Raw genomic sequence first — 20,990 nt, forward strand, 5'->3', positions numbered from 1 at the left:
TTATATTTTTTAACAAGTATTGCTGAATATAAAAAACTTATGATTAATGGGTTAGAATTTAAGTACATTGATTAAATAATTTCTTAAGTTCAATTTCATAATTTTTAATATAATTTTCTTATTTTTATTTATTTAAATATTTTAGATGTCTTTTAAGATGTAATAGGTCCGTTGTATACCTAAACCATAATGATAAATAATAGACAATGGGAAATAGTGGAAAATCAAGTTTTAGGGGAATGAGTATGACGTTAATGTCTTTTCTCAAACTGAATGTTAGAATAGTTTTTTTTTTTGTGTTCTCATTAGTTGGTATCAAAGTTTCATCTCTTGATTATATATTTTTTTCTTACTTTCAATTTTATTTTTATTTTTATTTTTTAGATTTATTGGGAGGTACTTGTGTTAAAAGTGTTTATCGTTTCAATGCATCTCACAAATTGTCTGTTGGTGATTTTGTTTCACAAAAGGAGTGGAAAATTTTGAGGAGAGAAAAATAAATTAAAGAGGAGGAGTTGAAGGAAAAGGAAAAAATGTAGAAGATAAGAGAAAAAGAGAAATATATAAAAAAGAAGTTGCCAACAAAAAGGTTTAGGGAAAATTAATAATAGAGATGTTTTTTTTTTTATGATTGTGCAATTTGTTTTGTTCCCTCAACAATGTGACGAAGAGTTTCATGAGAAGTCTCAATAACAAGATTATATATATATATATATATATATATATATATATATATATATAAAAAGATGATGATTATAAACAAAAAAAAGGAGGTCAATATTTTTTAAGAACTTAATATAATTATATCAATAATTATGGATATTTTTAAGAATTCAGAAACCACCCGAAGAAAATAAAATTGAGAAGGAAAAAAGGTAAATATATCAATAATTATAGATATTTTTAAGAATTCAGAAACCATCGTAAGAAAATAAAATTGAGAAGGAAAAAAAGTAAAATATATGATAAATAATTTATTAATGCTTTATTTGAATTGAGAAATAGAAAATTGAGGACTGTGATATGTTACAGTGAATTTATAAACAAAATTTATTAATGTATACGAGTGAAAGTATTTTAATTCTTTTTTATTGGTGTATAATATTACAAATTTATCTATCTTTTTATAAAAAAATAAAAATTAAATGAGTTATTTTTATGTAAATTTTAAAATTTTATTTTATTAATTAAAATTATTTTATTCTATTAATAATATAATTAAATATATTTGTTAGTCAAATTTATATATTCAGATAATTTTAATATTATTTATGATTATTTAAGAATTTTCGGTCGACAACAGTTCATACGTTGAAAGAAACACACCTAGCAAATGCAGAACTTTTTATTTTGTGATGAAGATGAAAAGGGCAAGTTTGTCGGCACATTCTTCAGTTTCAGATTACATGTTCCATTCCAGTGTTGAATCACTCCTCTGACAATCCTCCATAAAACAAAGTGCCAAATAGTTTCATCACAGGTTTCTTCAGAACGACTCCAACTTCAACACCAAGTTTGTTATCTCTGTTCTCTGCCAATCCAATTGTTAGGGCTCTATCGATGGATACTATCTCCACCTTCGAAGGCTTACCCCAACCAAAGTCAATCCCATAAACCCCAAAACGGTTAGACCCTGCAATTCCCAATATTTCAACTCCCTCTTTTGTCAAAGCTATAAATCTAGGAGCCGCAGTATCTGCCCCATGAAAAACACCCTCATCTAACATCTCTTTTATTTTACTATGAATACTTTTGGCAATAATAACAAACCCTTCTTCTTCTATAAATTCCGATGGCTTAGCATCCACCAAATGCCCCCACACACAGTTCCCAAAATAGTTTTCAGGAATTGGAGTTTCCAACCTGGCCCTGCAATCCACACTGAACCCAAAACAAAACTTATTTTTCTCCTTTTCAACTCCGTGCCAGGCCTTGGCAATGCAAACGGTAGCATAAGCGCAGGTTAGGACAAAAGTCGACAGTTGGGTTGGTTTTGAAGAAACCCTTGAGTTTGAGTTTGATTCTTCTTCAACTATGCCAACACTATCCCACTTGGACAGCACCCTATTCCTTAATTTATCCAAATCTGCTCCCGTAAGCACGAACGACCCTCGAACATGATCTTCCAATTTTGGATGGAAAGGTAGAAGCTTTAGGCATCTTGGATCGCTGTCTTCATTTGACAACAATCTGGAAAAGAGCTTATCAATATTTGATGAGCCCCCGAACACAGTCGCTGTGTCGATGACTGTTCTGTCAAAGAAAGGCTCCAACTCTGGAGGCAAAGATGGTGTTGATGATGATGACTCAGAGTGATCATCATTGGTTTTGCACAGAGAAGCCCAAGCTTTGAGGAAAAGAGTTGAAGATTTTCCGTCAAGGACGGCGTGGTGGGTGCTGATTCCTATGGCGAACCCTCTGTTAGGGAACAGAGTGATTTGGAGAGCCATAACAGAGGCCCGAGAGTCCAAGGATTCCAAGTGGGGCACCAAACAACGTGACTCGGATGCTTCTTTGGGTGCGTTGTCCAACGCATGGTCGAAATCGGCTTCGGATTCTGCAAGCACCACTGAAACGGCGTCGCCTGGGGTGTACTGAACAACGGGCTTGGAGGAACTATCGGACCACACGACGTTGCCGGCGAGAGGGGGAAAGTGTTGGAGGGTGTGAGAAAGTGAAGTTTTGAGCTTTGGAACAACTTGAGTGAAGAAAATGGATGGGCTTGAATGGGATATAGGGAGGGTATAGAAGAAGATGCGTTCGACAGGGTGAAACCTGAGCCAGAACATGTCGAAGAATACGAGAGGGAGGGATGTTTGGGGTGCAGAGGGAGGAGCAACCCTGCACTGTTGGTGGATTTTGATGTTGTTGGAAGCCATGTTGAGAAAGCAGAGAACTTGTGTTTCTCTCAAGATTGAAAAAAACAAGGGTGAAGCTTTGGTTTTATGGAGAAACTGTGTATTCGTAAACCAACAAATTTGCAAGCTGGGTTGATTTCTGGATCTGAATTTGGTCCCAGATTGGTCGGTAATTTTCAGTTCTCAATATTCTTTCCTGAAAGCTGACTGTATGATTTTGTTTTCTTCTGTTAAAAATTTATTCTAATTAAATATAAAATTTAGATAATTCAAATGCCCCACACAGTTCCCAATATTGTTGTGTTTTCTGTTTTTGTAAAATTTTGATTAATCTTTAATAAAATATTATTATTACTTTTTTTATACTTATTGTTATATTATCTTTTAATTGTGGTCTCTTATTCATAAATAAATTACACAATATCATATTTTTTCTAAAAAAAAATTATATTGCAGTCAGAAACTGTAATATAAATTCATTTTCATGTTTTGATACGTATATTTTCAATTGCACATATATAATATAATCAAATACTAAAATCCTTTCTCTTATGCTTTGTTTGGACTTTTGAGTGCCGAAAGCATCTTGATTTATGTGTTTTTCTTAATTTTTTCCTTTGGTTTGCGAACTTTCCTTAATGTACACCAAGTATGCATTTTTTCCACTCTTTTCAACTTCAATATGAAATGAAGAGAAAGTATAAGTGTTTAGGGTTTTTCTGTGTTTTTCTTAATTTTTTGCAGAAAGTTTTGAGTGTCAAAAACATCTTAATTTCTTAATTTCTGTGTTTTTCTTAATTTTTTCAGAAAGTTTTGAGTGCCAAAAACATCTTAATTTCTGTGTTTTTCTTAATTTTTTCCAGAAAGTTTTGAGTGCCAAAAACATCTTAATTTCTTTGTTTATCTTAATTTTTTCTTTGATTTTCCACTTTGCTTGATTTATTGTAAGTATGCGCTTTTCCATGCTTTTTAACTCCCAAATACAAACGGCCCTTAGTGATATTTATGTATATTCACTAGTTGTTAATTAATTTAAAATATATAATATTATATATTAATCCAATCAGCGATTCGATTCCGTTACTGATTTTAAACCGAAAGCCAATTAAATAGATCAAATACAAAAAATTTAAATTAAAAAAAAAATCACCTTGAAATTGTATTTGACTTTTTACCAGTTTTTTATTATAGTTTGGATTAACTTCATCCTAAATGTTCCTAATTTTTTTTGCAACACAAAAGGGTATCTCAAAATATAGTATTTTTTAACATTTTATCTTTTTTCTTATATTTATTTTCTTTTATTATATTACTTATTTGCATTATTTTCCTCCAATTTTTTTTCTATGTCTACCATTTAAATCTGGGATAAACATTTATATTTTTCTAAAATATGAATAAAAGGCAGAACGATCGATGAATACAACAAGTGACATGATAAAATAACAGAAAAAACGGTACAAATAATGTTTATATTTAATTATTAAGGCATATAGAATGACATGAGGGATGATTAAAATTTTGTTGTTGCTTTGATCTAGTTCCGTCCGAGACGGCAAGCAGAAAAAATTGACCACAGCTTAGAAATAATATTTGTTAAGTAAAATTAATTATAATAATAATAATAATAATATATGTGAATTTACAAAAGTGTTCTTTGCTATTTTTCTAATACCCTTCTTGTCGTGTTTTCTTTTTCTTCTAGAAAGTACACATTTCTACATCTACAGTCTTCTCTGGTGTGGGCATTCTAGTCAATTTACTGTAAATTACGAGTTAGAATTGCATGCAATGACAAATTCTAAGAGATTAAACCTACTTTATTTATGTTGTTTTAATTGTTGTAGATTATTAATCTGTACTCAACTAAACTAAAGAGGAAATTGAAGTAGACGCATAATTTCCATATATATCATTACTTAATATGTGTGGTGTTTTTAATTGAGTTTACACTGTGATAGAGAAATAGAATCACTAAATGTGTAGTACAGCTCAAAATATCAATTTAACCAAATGAGATTTATATGGAAAAAAAACCATTAATTCTTTACAAGGGACAATAAGGAATCGCATTAAAAAAAATCGAAAACAACTTTAAAAAAAATATTACTAGAAAAAAAAAAGATGTTTAGAGCAAAAGGAAAATAACTTATTGAATTAAAGTTAGAGACTACAAAATAAAATTTTTTTAGTTTACTTTTAAAATGAAAAAAAAAGGTTGAAAGATCTTTAAGAAAAAAATTAATAAAAATGACTATAACCTCTATTAAGAAATATTTTACAATGTCAAAATATTATATCAAAAAAATTAAGAAAAATGGGCTATATATAGCCTTTATTTAAAGAATATAATTAAGTTAAAATATTGTGATAATTCAAAATTAGAAGAATTTCACTTTTATGTTATTTTTATTGAGTGTGACGTTGATATCTTTCTCCAAATTCAATATCAAAATGATTTTCTTTGATGTGTCTTTTTAATAAGATTTTTTCTAATAGAGCTCTTAGGAATACGAAGTCCTTTTTTTCTTAACCAGATATTTATCATGTTTAAAATACTCATGAGGTGTAGTATGAGAACATAACATGTCCAACATCATGTTCATACAATTCTTCCATGCATTCTAAGTCACAAATTTTAGTTCCAAGAGTAGATAATAAAAAATACACTAAACATCAACAACCACATTAGACTTATATTTTTCTCTGCTTTATCACATAGGTAAATTATTTAAAAAACTCAACCCACTTGAGAAAAAAAAAAATTTAAAAAAAAGAAGATAATATTGTGGTATGCTTTAACTAATAGATAAAACTCATTCTCACATATTAAATAATTAAGGGCATCTTTGTAATTAGAAATATTTGTCATATTGTGTAATTAAATACAAAGTTTTCATTACCAAACAATCATTAAATAAAAATTAATTTTAAATACAAAAGATACTTAGTTGTTATATTGACTAAATTAGAAACTATTTTAGAAAAAAAAATATTGGTTTTTAAATTAATTTTTATTGTTGATAAATAATTTTTAAATTGATATCTAATTAACTATCAAAGTTTTGACTACTAATTATTTAGATTCTAAATTTGATAACAAAAATTTCGATAGCTAATTAAATACCAATTTAAAAATTATTTATTAATAATAAAAATTAATTTAAATATCAATAGTAAGTAATTACTTTTTTTCTCTAAACTTTATTTCATGATTTTCTTGTATATTACTATTTAGATAAAAATAAGTATTTTTGGATTCATTATACGTTACTAGCAATCTAATATTAAGTAAATAAAATTAATATTTCATTATTAATAGTTTAATATATATAGTAATATATAATGAAATTTCTTTATTTCATGTATACTGACTTTTAAAAAAAAAAATATATTCTATAACTAGTTACTACAAGAAAAAATCAATTTATCTACGGAAGAAATATGTAGACAACAACCAAAATTCATAGGTAAATCAACATTACCTACGAACTGTAGTCTATAGGTAATACTTCCTTAAAGAATGTCAAGTTTTAATCATTGCACCAATCAAGTTTTGTTGTCATGTTATGATTATTATTATACTTATGAGTATAATTATCAATATTAATATAATTAATAAAATAAAAATTAGTAACATTATTTATATATTTAATATCATTATTATTATTAATATTGTTAAATATTTTTAATATTATTAAATATTCAAAATATTCTTAATATTATTATAAATTCTTAATATTATTAAATATTCTTAATATTAATAAATATTCTTAAAATTATTATATTTTCTTAGTATTATTAACTATTATTAAATATTAAATATTATTAATATTATTAAATATTATTGATATTAAATATTATCAATATTATTAAATATTATTAAATATTATCAATATTATTAAATTATCAATATTATTAAATATTATTAATACTATTAAATATTATCAATATTATTAAATATTATCAATATTATTAAATATTACTAATATTATTAAATATTACTAATATTATTAATATTATTAAATATTATTAATAGTATTAAATATTATTGACATTATTAAATATTATTAATAGTATTAAATATTATTAAATATTATTAATAGTATTAAATATTCCTAATATGATTTAATATTATTAATATTATGATTTTATAATTCTTCATATTATATTAATATTTTTAATATTATGTATATAATTATTATGATAATAGGTGGTAGGTAATAGAGATTTGTGAGTGATAGTTCGTAGGTAATAGAGATTTGTAGGTAATAATTGGTAGGTAATAGAGATTCATAGGTAAAAGTTAGTAGGTAATAAGATCCGTGGGTAATAGTTGGTAGGTAATGAAGATTCGTAGGTAAAAATTGGTAGGTAATAAGATCTGTGGATAATAGTTTGTAGGTAATGCTGGATTTACGTACGGATTCAAAATCTGTGAGTAATGTCCGTAGGTAATGTTGTTCGTAGGTAATATCCGTAGGTAATTCTGAATTTACCTACGGACTCAGATTCGTGGGTAAAAATCCGTAGATAATACGGATTTTTTTGTAACGGTAAACATTACTTGCATATTTAACTTGTTATTTTAATGTTTTTTATATGGAAAAAATGAAATCAAATTAAAATCTATAAGAATTTTCACAACTTCTAATTCACTATAAGAAAAACATAAAATATATATATATATATCAATTTTAGAGACAAAAAATAAGTAGTTGTTATAGTAACTAAATTAAACACCATTTTATAAATTAGTTTTTGTTATTGTTAAATGGTTTCTAAATTGGTATCTAATTATTAACCAAGGTTTTAAAGCAAAAATCTGGGTTAATAATTAAATACCAATTTAGAAACAATTTAACAATAATGGAAATTAATTTAGAAACCACAAATTTTTTAGTCTCTAATTTAGTCACTATAACAACTAATTATTTTTTTTACTAAAAATTAGTTTTTATTTCATAATTTTGTTGAAATAATTATAGTATTTAATATGAAAAATAATAACTTTTTAAAACTGTAAAAAAGGTAATATACTGGAGCGATATCACTTATATTTTTGCTAGTATATCATATACCTATTTTAATAAATGCAATTTTATTAAACTTGAGAATCCTTTAAAAATTAAAGTGAATAATTCACAATATAAATTCACTTAATAGTCTAGTACATACATAATAAACTAATAATAAAAATAACTCTAAACCTACGTAGAATGACAAAGCTAAAGAAGAAGAAGAAATCACACAATTGAAATATAAACTAACTTCGATTTATATTCGTAATTATATAACTTAAAGTTTCTAAATTTCGTTCTCACTTAATTAATATTTGAAATAACTCTAACTTATAATAATAAAAACTACTTTATATATAAATGCTTTTTTAATCAATAAAATATATATAATTTTTTTAAAAAAATAATTTTTATTTAATGATTTAACTTTTAATTTCCATAGTTTATGAATGAAATATTCATTTTTTTTATCCTTTACTTTAAATATGTTCTTTTTAACTTTCCATTACTGTCTCAAATTGAAATAAACAAGAGAAAATTTATTACATGGAGAGGTTTATATGGTGGAATATTATCGGTAAGAAATAACAGGAATTCAACTCATTCATATTTTATTGCATAAACATTTAATTAACAACAGAAATAAAATAAAAAGAATTGTCAGAAATATTCCCAAGTTCTTCTGCGTTAGAGCCAATTAGTTCATTTGTGCATAGTTACCTGATATAAAATAAACACTGGTCAATTTTTAATTATTCTATTATTTATTTTTGGGAACTAGGACAAGAGGAATGGAAGTAAAATAAATAGAAATGGAAAATATAATAATGAACTTGATAAAAAATTGTAAAAAATTACCAGAGAAATAAATGGAAAAAAGTTCAAATATAATAAATACACAAATAAAAAATAGCAAAAGTGAAATAGTTATGATTTAGTCAAAATCTATTTTTTACTTTTTAATTCTTTTAAAATATATCCATTTTAAAAAAAGTCATTCTTACTTCAATTTTTAAACTAGATTACACTTTAAAAATTAGAGTGAGTTTTTTTCCCCTTATTTTTTCAATTTTCAAATAAAAATAAAAAACAATAACCGAATTCTAATTAATTTGTTATACAGAGTGGATAAATTGAGAATTCACCTTTCTGAAAATTAATTTCTCAATATAATCAATAAATAAGTTTAATTTAAAAAAAAATTGAAAATAAATTTATTTAAATAAAATATTTTGAAAAAAATCTTTATCTTTTTCACTTTTATTAAACTTTTAACCAATTCTTAATGTTCAGTACTTTTTCAGAGAGAATCAGTGGTCCACTTAACATTATTAACTCATGGAAAAATCATAAAAATGAAAATCCTCATGAAAAACTAGAGATACATATGAAATATTATGTGTGACAAAGATAATATATATATATATATATATATATATATTATACAAGAAAAAAATATTTTAACGGTGTTTATTTTTTTACATTACAAAGGGTTAAAACTTCCATTAAATCATTTAGTCAGGGTTGCAGTTTCCCGCACTAAATCATCATTGGAGAACATGTTATCCAAGATTTTTTTAAACATCAGGAAAAACTTTTCAAACCTCCTTTAAATTATTAAGAACCTACGTAAAATTCCATAGGTTTCAAAACCTTAATAAAATACCATGGGTTGTAGAACCTCCATAAAATACCATAGGTTTCAAAATTTCTGTAAAATATCATAGGTTTTTAAAACCCCTGTAAAATACATGAGTTTCAAAATCTCTGTAAAATATCATAGGTTTCAAAACCTTCCTAAAATATCATAGGTTTCAGAACTATCATAAAACATCATAGGTTTAAGAACTATGAACATTTGTTTTGTTATTTATTTATCATTTAAACATTCGTGTGTTTTTTCAACCACAATTATTTACATCTATTGTATTTATTTATCTATACTTTTTAAAGTAATTTTTTAATAAATAAAACAAATAAATAGATATAACATTCATATAAAATATATAAAGTAAACACATTGAAATTGAAACTCAAACACTTATGAGTTAAAAAAACCAGTATAAGATGAATAGTGCTATGAAATATACAAATGAAAACATGCACATTATTCACAAAACACAAAATAAGACAAAAAACATATCTACATTATACTATATTCTACAGGAATCACATATGCTTATTTTGATGTCCAAAATTTGTTGCCACACTTCTTTGATTAAAAACTTACTATATAAACATGTATCAATATTAAAAATGTAAATATAGAAAATAAAACAAATTTCTTAAGTTGTTTTAAATATTACCGACAAAAAATTGGATATAGTTAACTTAGAACTTAGGAAGTAACTGACATTGATAATTTAAAAAAAAAATCATCATTATATCAAATATCTTTTTACATTATTCATTGTTTGTTTTGTTCGATCACTGTTTTTTTTAGTTCATACAAAATTATTAGCCTATTTCAAAATTTTAATTATATTCTGAAATATATTAATAAATATGCTCGTTGTTGTGATGTAATACAGTCAAGGATTCTTATCAAAATTCCTACAATTGTGATTTGAATACCTCTACAATAATAAATAATATAACTTTCATTCTATTTTATCACTATTACTATTTTTATTTTTAACAATTTAAATGATTAAGTTTTGTATAGCTCGTATTATTCAGCTACTGAATTTCTTAGAATAATATTTTGAATCAACCTTGCTATTAATAATTTAAATTCTTCACTATAGATATAAATAACTGTAATTCACATAAAATAAAAGATAAATTGTATATTATACATAAACATAATTGTTTGGATATATAAAATCGTACAGTCCATATTATAATTATAGTTAGATATTATTCTCTAATTAAGTTAAAAAAATGTTTTTAAAAAATAATATATTTAATAAAATGTAAGTTTTAGAAAAAGTAAAACATGTAGAAACGACTAAATTAAGACATCAGTCACTGTTTTTTTTTTATATTTAGATTATAATTTAATAATTTTTGTTAAAATTTATTATAATGTATAGAGATAAAAAGAACATAATCATATTTTATCAGATACTAACGTGATTTTCTACTCCATTCCAGTGTTGAATCACTCATCTGATAATCCTCCATAAAACAAAGTTGCAAATAGTTTCATCACAGGTTTCTTCAGAACAACCCCAACTTCAGCACCACCTTTGTTATCTCTGTTCTCTGCCAATCCAATTGTTAGGGCTCTATCGATGGATACTATCTCCACCTTTGAAGGCTTACCCCAACCAAAATCATTCCCATAAACCCCAAAACGGTTAGACCCTGCAATTCCAAAGGTTTCAAATCCCTCTTTTGCCAAAGTTATAAATCTACGAGCCGTAATATCTGCCCCATGAAAAACACCCTCATCTAACATCTGTTTTATTTTACTATGAATTCTTTTGGCAATAATAACAAACCCTTCTTCTTCTATAAATTCCGATGGCTTTGCATCCGCCAAATGTCCCCACACACAGTTTCCAAAATAGTTTTCAGGAATTGGAGTCTGCAACCTGGACCTACAATCCACACTGAACCCAAAACAAAACTTATTTTTCTCCTTTTCAACTCCGTGCCAGGCCTTGGCAATGCAAACCGTAGCATAAGCACACGTTAGGACAAAAGTCGACAGTTTGGTTGGTTTTGAAGAAACCCCTGAGTTTGCGTTTGATTCTTCTTCGACTATGTCAACACTATCCCACTTGGACAGCACCCTATTCCTTAATTTATCCAAATCTGCTCCCGTAAGCACGAACGACCCTCGAACATGATCTTCCAATCTTGGAGGGAAAGGTAGAAGCTTTAGGCATCTTGGGTCGCTGTCTTCACCAAACCATTTTTTGGGAAGGGGCTTATCATTACTTGATGAGCTTCCGAACACACTCACTGTTTCGATGACTGTTCTGTCAAAGAAAGGCTCCAACTCTGGAGGCAAAGATGGGGTTGATGATGATGACTCAGAGTGATCATCATTGGTTTTGCACAGAGAAGCCCAAGCTTTGAGGTGTACTGAACGACAGGCTTGGAGGAACTATTGGGCCACACGACGTTGCCGGCGAGAGGGGAAAAGTGTTGGAGGGTGTGAGAGAGTGAAGTTTTGAGCTTTGGAACAACTTGAGTGAAGAAAATGGATGGGTTTGAATGGGTTATAGGGAGGGTATAGAAGAAGATGCGTTCGACAGGGTGAAACCTGAGCCAGAACATGTCGAAGAATACGAGAGGGAGGGATGTTTGGGGTGCAGAGGGAGGAGCAACCCTGCACTGTTGGTGGATTTTGATGTTGTTGGAAGCCATGTTGAGAAAGCAGAGAACTTGTGTTTCTTTCAAGATTGGAAAAACAAGAGTGAAGCTCCGGTTTTATGGTGAAAATATATATCATAAACCATCAAAATTTGCAAGCTGGGTTTGATGAATTTGAATGAACTGAATAGTTAGAGTCTAATAATACTAGCCCTGTACCCGTTGTACCCGTCTTGTACCCGTGCATCACGGGTATTTTATAAAATAAATAATTATTTTTTAATTTTTTTAATTATATATATTCTTTAAAAAGTAAATAAATAAATTACAAATCAAATATTAATATATATGAAAAATAAACATAAGTATATACGAATGAATAAATAGATAAACTAAATATATTAACTAATAATTAAATAATACATTTAATAAAAATAAATTGTTAAATTATTAATAAATTAACTAAAAATAAGTAATATTAAGCAGTTATGTAAAAAAATATTCTTCCTTAAAAAAGGAATAATTCGAATTTCAAGTATTAACTATCTAACACAATTTTTAATAAAAATAAGTAATAATAAATAATTATGTAAAAAATGATTTATTCTAAAAAGAGAGTAATTTAAATTTCATTATTTGATAGGTTAACATTTACTTCAAAAAACAATCGTATCCTCTCTTTTGAAGTTATTTACCCTCCAAAAATTCTTTTATCCTGTTTCAAATTTTTGATTTAATTCATACGTTTTCCTTTACTATTATATATAAAAATGTAATTTATATATTTAAATACATGTATATGGATAAATGTAAATAATAAAATAAGCAAATATTAATATATAAGAAATAACCATTAACATATGCGAATAAATAAATAAAACTAAGCATACTAAAATTAATATAAACAATACATAAACATAAATAAATAAATTATTCAAGTATAATAAACTGACACAAATTTTTAAGAAAGTAACAATAAAAGGTTAGGTAAAAAATGACTTATCTTAATAGTCAAATAACTCGAATTTTATTATTTTATATGTTAACCTCTACTAAAAAAATAATTTTATTGTCTTCTTTGAAGTCATTTAATATAAAATTATTTCACCTTGCTTCAAGTTTTGTTGATTTATTTGACGCGTTTTCTTTCTTTTTACTATATAAAAATATAATTATATATATATATATAAATGTAAATAAAAAAATAAGAACATAAAAATAAAATTACAATGCAAGTATTTTATTAATAAATAAACATGTGTATATACGAGTAAGAAATTTTAGAAATTTTATTTCTTTGAAATTATTAATTAAATAGAAAATAAAATATTTTAGAATTTATATTTATTTAGAATTTTAGAAAGCATAAAAATGTATTAATTTTAGATTTTTATCTAAGAATGACATTAAATAATTTAGGATATAAATTTATTTAAATTTTTTATTAATTTAGAAATTTTATTGATTTTGGATTTTTATTTAAGATTGACATTACACTTTTTTTTTTATTTATTCAGAAATTTTGAAAAACTTAGAAATTTTATTTATTTTATATTTTTATTCAAGTAGAAAGTAAAATAATTTATGATTTTGTATATATTTAGAATTTTTAAAAACTTTTGAAATTTTATTTATGTATGACATAACATTTGTGTTTATTTAGAATTTTGGATATTTTAGAAATTTATTTATTTCAAATTTTCATTTCAGTAGGACATTAAATAATTTAAAGTTATTATTTATTAATATTTTGAATATTTTGAATATTTTGAATAATTTAAGAATTTTATATTTTTTAAATATTTTATTTAAACAGGACATTAAATAATTTATAATTTATATTTTTTAAAATTTTTAAATAATTTAGGAATTTTATTTATTGTAAAATTTTATTTAAGTATGACATTCAACCATTTATAATTTTTATTTATTTATAATTTTAAATAATTTAGGAAATTTATTTATTGTAAACTTTTGTTTAAGTATGATATTCAATAATTTAGAATTTTTATTTATTTTTATTTTTAAATAATTTAGGAATGTTTTTAATTTTATTTTTTCATTTAAGTATGATATTAAATAATTTAGGATTTATATTTATTTAGGATTTTGAATAATTTATTTGTGTAAAACATTAAATTATTTATTTAAGATTTTAAATAGTTTAAAAATATTATTAATTTTAAATTATTATTTAAGTAGGAAATAAAATAATTTAGAATTTGTATTCCTTTACAACTTTGAAAAACATAAAAATTTAATTAAGTCTTTTTATTTAAGAATCACATTAAATAAGTTAAGAATTTTATTAATTTCTAATTTTTATTTAAGAATGACATTAAATAATTTAGAAATTTTATTAATTTTGAATTTTATTTAAGAATGACATCAAATATTTTTTGGACTTATATTTATTTTGGATTTTGAAAATCTTAAAAATTTCATTTATTTTAGATTTTTATTTAATTTGGAAAGAAAATAATTTAAGATTTTGTCTTGATTTATGATTTTGAAAAATATAGGAAAATTTATTTATTTGATATTTTTATTTAAGAATGACATTAAATTATTTAGGATATGTATTTATTTAAAATTTTAAATAATTTATTAATTTTTTTTATTTTCATTTTTTAATTAATAATGAAATTAATTTGATTTATTTAGGATTTTGTAAAACTTGAAATTTTTATTTATTTCAATTTTTAATTTTAGTAAGACTTAATAAATTTTAGTCATTCCAAAATTTTATTTATGAGATTCACTAATTTAGGATTTGTAGTTGTTTAGAATTTCAAATAATTTATGAATTTTATGTATTTTTTTATTTAAGTATAACATTAAATATTTTAAGATTTGTATTTATTTAGGATTTTGGATAATTTATGAATTTAATTTAATTTTTATTTAAGTATAATATTAAATCATTTAGATTTTATATTTATTTTATATTATTATTTAAGTAGAAAATAAAATAATTTAGAATGTGAGCGAGAGGTTCTAGTGGAAATAGTATCCACTGATGACGGACCTACAAGTACTCTCCTGTACATCCTGGTGATGGTATTTATTTGGATCTTCTGATTGTTGCTTTTGTTTTGTGATGCTGCCAGCTCCACAAATCAACTTCAATTCGACATTACACTCAATGCAAACAAAACCAACTTTGCAGTGTAGCTCAAAATACCAATTTACCCAAATAAAATTCATATGGAAAAAATCTATTAATTCTTTAAAAAAAAAAAAACCCACAAAGAATCGCATTAAAAAAAATAACATAAATACCATCTTTTATTTTATAATTTTATGAATTCTACAAATAAGAAAAACTCATATTTATCCATATAAATCTCTATTTCAATAAAAGAAACATTAAACACATTGATTTCTTATAATTACCGTACGTATATTAAACACATTGATTTCTTCTAATTACAGTACTGTATAAAAAATATTTATTTAATAGAACAAGTAATATTTCTATCAAGAATGATATAGTAGAAGACGCTACTATTATAGAAAGGAACAAATTTGAATAGGAAAAAATTTGGATTAGATGGGAATCCATATAGAAATGGATGGTACTAAATATATGCAAATTATATCAATAAAATTACATTATTTAATTCTAAAATGTTTAAAGTAAATAAAAATGTTAATGAAAATAATATTATTAGAATGAAAAAAAAATGTTTTTAGAGCATAATTTTTTTATTGAATTGAAGTTAGAGACTAGAAATCGAATACCTCGATTTAATAAATCTTGAATTTTTTTATAAAATCAATAATACATTGAAAACAATAGGAAGGGATAAAAAAAATATTATAAAGGAAAAAAAATCAAAAGATCTTTAAAAATGTCAAAATATTATACCGATTTTTTTTAGAAAAATGACTATAACCTCTATTCAAAGATCTTTAATAATATCAAAATATTATAACTACAAATTTAAGAAAAATGAATGTAGCCTCTATTCAAAGAAGAGAACTAGGAGAAAATATTGTGATAATTTTAAATTAGAAGAATTTCACTTTTTCAGGTTTAAGAAAAAACAAAAATAATAAATTTAGAAAAAAAATTATTTGTTATTAAACCAGTTCGTTTGTCTAGGAAAAATAATAAATAATTTTTTTAAATATAAAATAGTGGATCTTTTATTAATTCATAAGAAAAAATGCAAAATTGATAAAAAAAAATACTCAGAAAAATTCATGTTAATAAGAAAGGTTTTGATAAATACATTACAATGACAATAGATTAAAAGATAAGAGAAAAAAAAGGAAAATATAATTCTAATTTGTTCGCGAAAACATTTTATCTGCTAGAGGTAATAGAGAACTGAGAATTAAAATTTGTTTAGATCCAAATAATATATATACTATGGATAAAAACACAATATTTTATAATGAAAATAAAATAAAAATGGTTTTCAAGCTTTGAATAAAAAAGGAAATGAGAAAGAGAAAAAAAAAACAGTGAATTTCAAAAAAATTCTTTGGCCAAAATATTTATTAAACGATTTAATTTGTATAAATAGTTATTAGTTTAATATCCATAACGGAAGGCGTTTCAGTACAGAACCACAAATTTATATCTTTATGTTAAATTTTTTTAATCTAATTTGGTCTTGTATATAGTATATGCTAAATAAATACATGTATTTTGATATGATATTGATTTGAATTCAACATTGTATACATTATATAAAAAAATAAAATTTACAAAATGCTCTTTTTTATCTAATGCATATAATTATTTTTAAATCTATCAAACCAGTCCCCTTTATGTCTATTTAAATTGGATGGATTTCGTTTATAAATATTCAAAAATTCGAAATATTTATATAAAAATTCAAAATTAGTTTCTATAATAAAATGGAAAAGAAGGAAAACTTTTATTTATGGTAAAAGATTCATTTTTACCTATATTTCACAAGAAAAAAAATTGAAGAGTGATTTTCAATTACTAGATTTATTAGATCTTGAAATTTGATGATTTTTTTAAGCGATTTATAAAAAATATTGAGGAAAAACCTATGGATATGTCAATTATAAGAAATGACTTTACACAGAGGAAAAAAGTAGGTGAAAACCTAACAATTATAAAATATCTGTCTTGTGTAACACGTTGGGAATACTTAGGTACTATGTCACAGAAACAATAATAGTGACCTTTCATGGCATAGATACTGGTGCACAAACCCATTTTTTTCTATATTTTCAGAGAAAGAGAATTTATATATGATTTATTATAAATGTTATGATTTTTGTGATTATTTTTTAACAAGTATTTCTTAATATAAAAAACTTATGAATTTTACACATTTGTAAATAATTCTAATTTTTTGCATGTACTATATTTTTCAGCAAGCTACTTTATATTTTCGCATAAAATTTTAATTAATAAATTATATTTAAAAATATATCATTTGCATTAGTTATTGATCACTATTATCGAGGTTCATTTTCTTGTTTGAAATGAAATTTAGAATTCACGAATTTTGGTAAATTTTTCTGCACAATTACATATTGTTAGAGATCACATATCAACTATATTAGAGCCTTTCATAGTATATAAGTGGGTGCAAACCTCACCCCATGAGCCGATTTTATGGAGTTGAGTTAGGCTTAAGAAACTTCTTAATATGGTATCAGAGCGAGATTTGAGCCTATAATAGCGAGTGTTTGTTGGACTTATCAGGTCACCCGCTATCGGGCCATTATCGGACCACCCATAATATGTTATCCCACGCACGAGCTGTCACTCTCGGTGTGAGGGGAGTGTGTTGGAGATCCCACATCGACTAAATTAGAGCCTTTCATAGTATATAAGTAGGTGCAAACCTCACCCCTGAGATTGAGTTAGACTTAAAGTCCACTTCGTAATACATATATGCATTGAGTAATTATATAATAAAAATCAAAATAAACATATAAAAAATTAACCATTATTCATAATCTCTAATTTTGTTCTCTCTTTAGAAGAATCCTACCAACTTATAAATAATATAGCATTGCTGATAAAAAAAATAAAAAATAATATAGCATAAACAAAATTGCCATTAACATATGAAAAATAAAATAATCATAACGACGTGATGTTGATGAAGTTACTGTAATTTTGATTTCTTTTAAATTTTTTATTATGCTTTTATTCAAAAGTATCAAAAGAAAACTTTGGAAAAGAAACAAAAATAAAGAAAATTGACTGATTTGCATGATATATTTATAAAAATATATTATTTTTACATGTATATGAAGATTTGAGCTTAATTTCAAGATAATATATGAAGTCAAAATCCACATGAAGATTGATTGACGAGCTAGAATTTATAGAATTTAAGTAGTTTGACTAAATAATTGCTTAAGTCTATTTTTATAATTTTTAATGTGATTTTCGTATTTCTTTCTATTTAAATACTTCAGATGTCTTTTAAGATTTCTTAGGTTAATTTTATAGTATTTTTAAGTTTCCTAAATCATAATGATAAGTAGTGGGCAATGAGGAATAGTAAAAAACAAGTGTTAATGGGAATTTAAAATAAGCGCATATAGGAATTTATGTGGAATTTATAAAACTTATATAATGTTGGCTATAAAAGTATATAGTTGTAATGCAACGAAAAGATAGATTAATTTTAAAATAAATTTGAGTTTTTTTTAGAATTTTATGGAGCTCTAGTTATATGAATTCGAATATGATTTTATCAAAGTAACTTGAAAGTAACTGGTTAGAGGGTATCAAAGATATTTAATAAGATTTTTTTTTTCAATTTTTTTTTTTAATTTTTTAGATTTATGGCATGTACAAGTGTTAAATGTGTTCCTCATCTTAATGCAGCTCACAGATTGTTTGTTGATGGTTTTGTTTCACAAATGGAGAGGAAATTAAAGGAGAATTTTGAGAGAAAAAAAAATTAAGAGGAAAAGATGAGATAATAAGAAATTAAAAAGGAGTTCAAGGAAAAGGAAAATCAAGAAAAAATGTAGAAGGAAAGAAAAAAAGAACTAAATAAAAGAGAAGTTGCCAACAAAAAGTTAAAAAGGTTTAGGGAAAATTAATAATAGAGATATTTTTTATGATTGTGAAAATATTGTTGTTTTGTTCATTCAACAATATGAGGAAGAGTTTTTCATGAGGTATCTTAATAACACGGATTCTAGTTTTATATTAGAAAACTAATTAAAGGATGATCTTTGATTATGAAATTATGCTTTTCTTAGAGAAAACTTAGTCATGACATTAGGAGGAAATTATTTGATATTGATGTAGTCAATGCAATTTTGAGTTTTTTTATAATTTTTATTATGTTTTTAATTAAGACTACCAAAAGATGCACTTGGAAGAATATGAGTAAGAAAGAGAACCGATTGATTTGCATGATACACCTATGAAAATATTGGCAAATTCTCCTTTCTCCATATTAATTGTTAAAAGTCAGTTTTAAACTTAAAAAAAAAAAAATCCTAAATGAAGTATAATCTCATATTTTTAAATAACCTCAGTTACATCTTCGCATTCTCTTCCAACCACGAGACTTCTATTCTTCTTTATCTATAGCGTTTGAGAGAACAATTCCATCATTTGAGCGTGTGTGGGTTGACGAGAAAATTCGTTGTATTCAACGTTCTCGATGTGAAGAGAGTTTTGTACTCCATTTTTGCAACTTGCTGGTTTGTTATTTTACCAAGTCGTCTCATGTTAAAAACTGTAAAAGAAGAAGACAAATATGAAATATTATATTTAGATGTATTTTAATTTTATTCTTTACAATTATTTGACTTTTAAATATGATTATTTTATTAGAAATTCAAAAAAATAATGAAGTGTGAAAAAGTTTAAAATATTGATCATAGTTAAATATCAAAACATACAATTGAGGAAAAATAAATATGTGAAATGTATAAAGTATGGACATTGACTCAACAGAGATCTGTTGACTTGTTTAATTATATATGCACTATATATTTAATAAGTATGGATCATGCACGTGCTTAATAGTTGTGTTGTGGCATTATAAAAAGGGAAAATGATGGGAGAAATTAAAGAATGCAACATAAAGAATGCAACATAAAGAGAGAAAGTTGTGTTGAATGAGTGTGGCTGAGTTCTACATTGTTTAGAAAAACAGAAATAGGTATACAAAATTTACCACATAATATAAATAAATAAAAAAGGTGTGTTATTACTTCTACCTAAAACATTTTATAAATCAATGATGAATTCAAGTACCATATGAATAAAATAGGGAATAATTATAGTTTTGGAATAAGTTACTTGCTTATGTTGTTTTTGTGCTGGTTCAGAAAAGAACATTTTTGTAAAGAAATTTTTTTGCTGAATTTATTTGAGGAGTGAAATACAGTCACAGAAAGAAAAATAGTTATACATATATTATATAATACACACTATTTCTTTATTTAGTATTATTAGTTAATATTTAGATTATAAATTAAATTTTGTAATATATAGAATTTTTAGCAGGTGATTGTATTTTGTTTTCTAGTAGAATATTTTTTGGATGGATACTATGTAATTATATAGTCTAATAGTTTTACTTTTTCTTCTTTTTCTCGTGTTTTATCTCTCCCTTTTATTAATCATCACCATGGTTCTTTCACACTCTTACCTATTTATAGACAATAGACAATGTTATTTTTTTTTCTTTGTAAAAATCAAAGAGACCATGTTATCTCTTTTTTTCTCTTGTGCATGAAGAGAAGCTTACAAATTGATTTCCTTTTTAATTTCTTATTATATATATATATATATTTGAAATTCGAAACGTAAATATATAATCCAATTCCCACATATATGATTGTTAGTAAAATGATTCTTAGATTTAAT

The 20,990-nt window shown here is 24.5% G+C and overlaps 1 protein-coding gene and 1 pseudogene across 1 annotated transcript; both read right to left on the minus strand.

Moving 5' to 3' along the window:
• Nucleotides 1–1,327: 1,327 nt before the first annotated feature.
• On the minus strand, nucleotides 1,328–3,131 carry LOC137826101 (phenolic glucoside malonyltransferase 1-like). Its single transcript, XM_068631955.1, has one exon. It carries the CDS (start codon nucleotides 2,877–2,879, stop codon nucleotides 1,428–1,430), a length of 1,452 nt encoding a protein of 483 aa, XP_068488056.1. The 5' UTR covers nucleotides 2,880–3,131; the 3' UTR covers nucleotides 1,328–1,427.
• Nucleotides 3,132–10,917: 7,786 nt separating this feature from the next.
• Nucleotides 10,918–12,299, minus strand: LOC137826754 (phenolic glucoside malonyltransferase 1-like; annotated as a pseudogene).
• Between the last annotated feature and the right edge of the window lie 8,691 nt (nucleotides 12,300–20,990).

The sequence above is a fragment of the Phaseolus vulgaris genome, chromosome 8 (assembly GCF_000499845.2).
Source record: "Phaseolus vulgaris cultivar G19833 chromosome 8, P. vulgaris v2.0, whole genome shotgun sequence".
Taxonomy (NCBI): Eukaryota; Viridiplantae; Streptophyta; class Magnoliopsida; order Fabales; family Fabaceae; genus Phaseolus; species Phaseolus vulgaris.